The 2,846-nt window shown below is 42.1% G+C and overlaps 1 protein-coding gene across 1 annotated transcript in view; it reads left to right on the top strand.

Annotated features, from left to right (window-relative positions):
- The window catches only part of LOC118324473 (forkhead box protein J3-like), a gene marked incomplete in the record, with an annotated part of 47,336 nt that extends 44,496 nt beyond the window's left edge, over positions 1 to 2,840 (top strand). Inside the window, 3 exon segments of the mRNA XM_035656834.1 lie at positions 606 to 869; positions 1,514 to 1,642; positions 2,393 to 2,840. Of these exon segments, the coding sequence (XP_035512727.1) occupies positions 606 to 869; positions 1,514 to 1,642; positions 2,393 to 2,532 (533 nt within the window).
- Between the last annotated feature and the right edge of the window lie 6 nt (positions 2,841 to 2,846).

Raw genomic sequence — 2,846 nt, 5'->3', positions numbered from 1 at the left:
ATGATTCAAAATAAGATTAGGCCTAATTTTTTTATATTGAGATACGCAAAAGTGACCTTTTTTTTTCTACTTACAACAGGTTAGCCTGATATTACATTGCATTTTTGTCTTCACACATCTTTAATCCTCCCAACATTAACCTAGTAAATTCTGGAAACCCAGGATACGCACTGTTCACACTTACAGAACATTGTTTCATGTTATAATTAAGATCCTGAGATACTAAATATGTCATGGGAATACAATGATGGACAGTGCATGTATCATTTCAGATCTGGTGCAATTGTGTAGCCACAGAAAATGGCAACTGGTAAATTACTGTGACATTTCTCATTTAACATGAGTAGACCTGGTAGAACTGGCATCCCATGTACCAAAGCCCTTGCTGCAGCAGCCATGGGTTTCAAGTCCTGCGGCCCTTTGCTGTGTGTCATCCCCTCTCTCTCTCCCCCCTTTTCTGTCACTCTTCAGTTGTCAAATTATTACTAAAAAATAGTTTAAAGGAAAATTATGTGACATATTGGAAACATTTAGGTACAAGTTGTTAACTGTGAGAATGATTAAAGCTCTACAGTCCATCTTCGCCTCCTCCGTCTGTCTGCCAGGTCTAAAAGAGAGCATGCGGCAGGCTGAGCTCAACAACTGGTCACTGGACGCCGCCCAGATGGCTGACCTGTGTTCCTCCATTAACCAGTTCTTCACGGCCACAGGGGTCATCCCCCCGCAGGGTGGCGCCCACCCACAACCTCAGGTCCAACATCCGACACCACCGGGAGCGCCGCAGCACCCAGCTCAGCCGCACGGGGCGATGCACCCGAAGGCCAGCCAGCACAATCAGCACGGACAACACAACCAACACATCAGCACGGGTCAGTATATACCGCAGTATACACTGTAGTCACACACTTAATTGCCTATTTTAGCATATTTTCATATCATTGGTTTTACTTATGTATCAACCACACAAAAGCTGTAATTTTTTGAGTGTCTCTCACTTTTTCTTCCAGCTGTCACATAATATAATATTACCCTCTGAAATTTAGTGAAGGAAAAGTAGATCATCTGCTAAAATTGAAATATTTAACCTTTATCTTAAAATTGTTCTTGAGACAGGGGTCTCAAACCAGAAATGGACCCTGGGACAGCAGTTTGAGAGTGTTTAAGAAAATCTTAGTAACTTTCCAGCTTGGACAGCAGGTATTCGCAGTCTGTCTAAATTACACTCTCTCTCTCTCCTCGCCATTATTGGCCCATTATAGATTTACAAAGGAATTATGGATGATGTCAGCTTCATGGCAACTTGAGATCTGAAGACGAGGGAATATTTCACCACTGGGAAATCCACTGAGAGACAGCACATTCTGTAGGATTTCTCAGGCTTTGCATAAGATAGCAGTAAAACTGTGCGTGCACACGATAGGAGCTCGCGTTCTGCGAAGAAACGGACACATGTGAGAAAGTCGGGATACTAATCTGACAATTAGTCAATGCCCTTTTGTCTGTTCTCCCACAGGGAACATGTACATAGACTCGAGACAGAGTATTTCCTCTCTGATGGGCCCGCCGGGATACCCCCACATGCCTCCCATGAGCAACACGACTTCCACCATGGCAGGTGACTCCTCCATCGCTCTCTTAACAGGTCAGGAGGAGCATGTAGAAATGCAGTGTGTATGTGTGTGTATGCAGGTCCATATCCATGCAGGTGTGTTTGTCCGTGTGTTTGTCAACTGTGATTACCAGTAGCCTGTACAATATCTGTATTTGATGGTAATAATATGGTATTGCTGTGAGATCATGACTAATAAGTAAAACCAGGATTTAATATCACACAACCAATGTATTAAGACATTTTAATCTCAGCATCAAGAACAAATTATAAGTATACTGTATATACAAGTGTGTCACAGACTGGCTCAGAAACTGAAAAAAGTAACATGCAATTAAAGGTGTACTCCAGCAATTTAGTATTGTACCTCCATAAAGTTTGAGGACTCACAACAAACAGATTAGAAGAATTTACGGGTTTTTGAGACTGAGATATCCTGACTGTCAAACTCCAAAAACAATGGATACTATATTTCCCATGACTCAAGTGATGTCACTTGTAATTTTCTCAGTCAAAGCTCCTCAAGACATTATTACAACTGTTTTCAGAGGCTGTGTACGAACCATGCAACTGATCTTCATGTAGTAAAAAAAAATCTGTGGGAGAATTAAGGTTTCTGTTTTTATAGAAAAAATATTTAAAAAAGACATAAAATTTGGTAATAACAATATAACATAATAATAATTCACTTAGTGGCAGTGATACAGAAGACACATTGACATGTCATTGTGTGTGACAGTATCTTTTAATATTAAAGCTTCTGCTCTCTCTCTCCATCTTCAGGCCATCTCAGCCAGCTGAGCCAGCAGCAGCAGCAGCAGCAGCAACAACAACACAGGCTGCCTCTGGGACACTTCCAGGTGAGACGCATGCTCACTGCAGACGACATCCAGGACGACTTTGACTGGGACTCCATCGTCTAAACTGAGCCGTGGTGGAGCAGAGGTATAAAGAAAAAGAGAGACATGTGAGGATAGGTGAGGTATGGAACTGGCCGACCTGCTCCCTTTCACCTGTGTGAAAAAACAGAAGACAATCCAAAAGAAAACAGAAATGGAAAGTAATTTTTCTTATCTTGCTGGCCTTTTTTTCTGCTACAAGTGGATGGTGAGTCTAAAGACAATCATAATAAAAAAAGAGAGAGAGACTTAGACGGGACTGGGCCAAGCCACACATCGCCCAAAGCAAAAGGACGTCTGAAGCTCTCTCAATTGTCTCATGTTTTGTCCTCCCCCCC

The sequence above is a fragment of the Morone saxatilis genome, unplaced genomic scaffold, assembly GCF_004916995.1.
Source record: "Morone saxatilis isolate NCDOM2014 unplaced genomic scaffold, NCSU_SB_2.0 Contig15, whole genome shotgun sequence".
NCBI lineage: Eukaryota > Metazoa > Chordata > Actinopteri > Moronidae > Morone > Morone saxatilis.
This window is presented reverse-complemented; position numbering and strand designations above follow the sequence as displayed.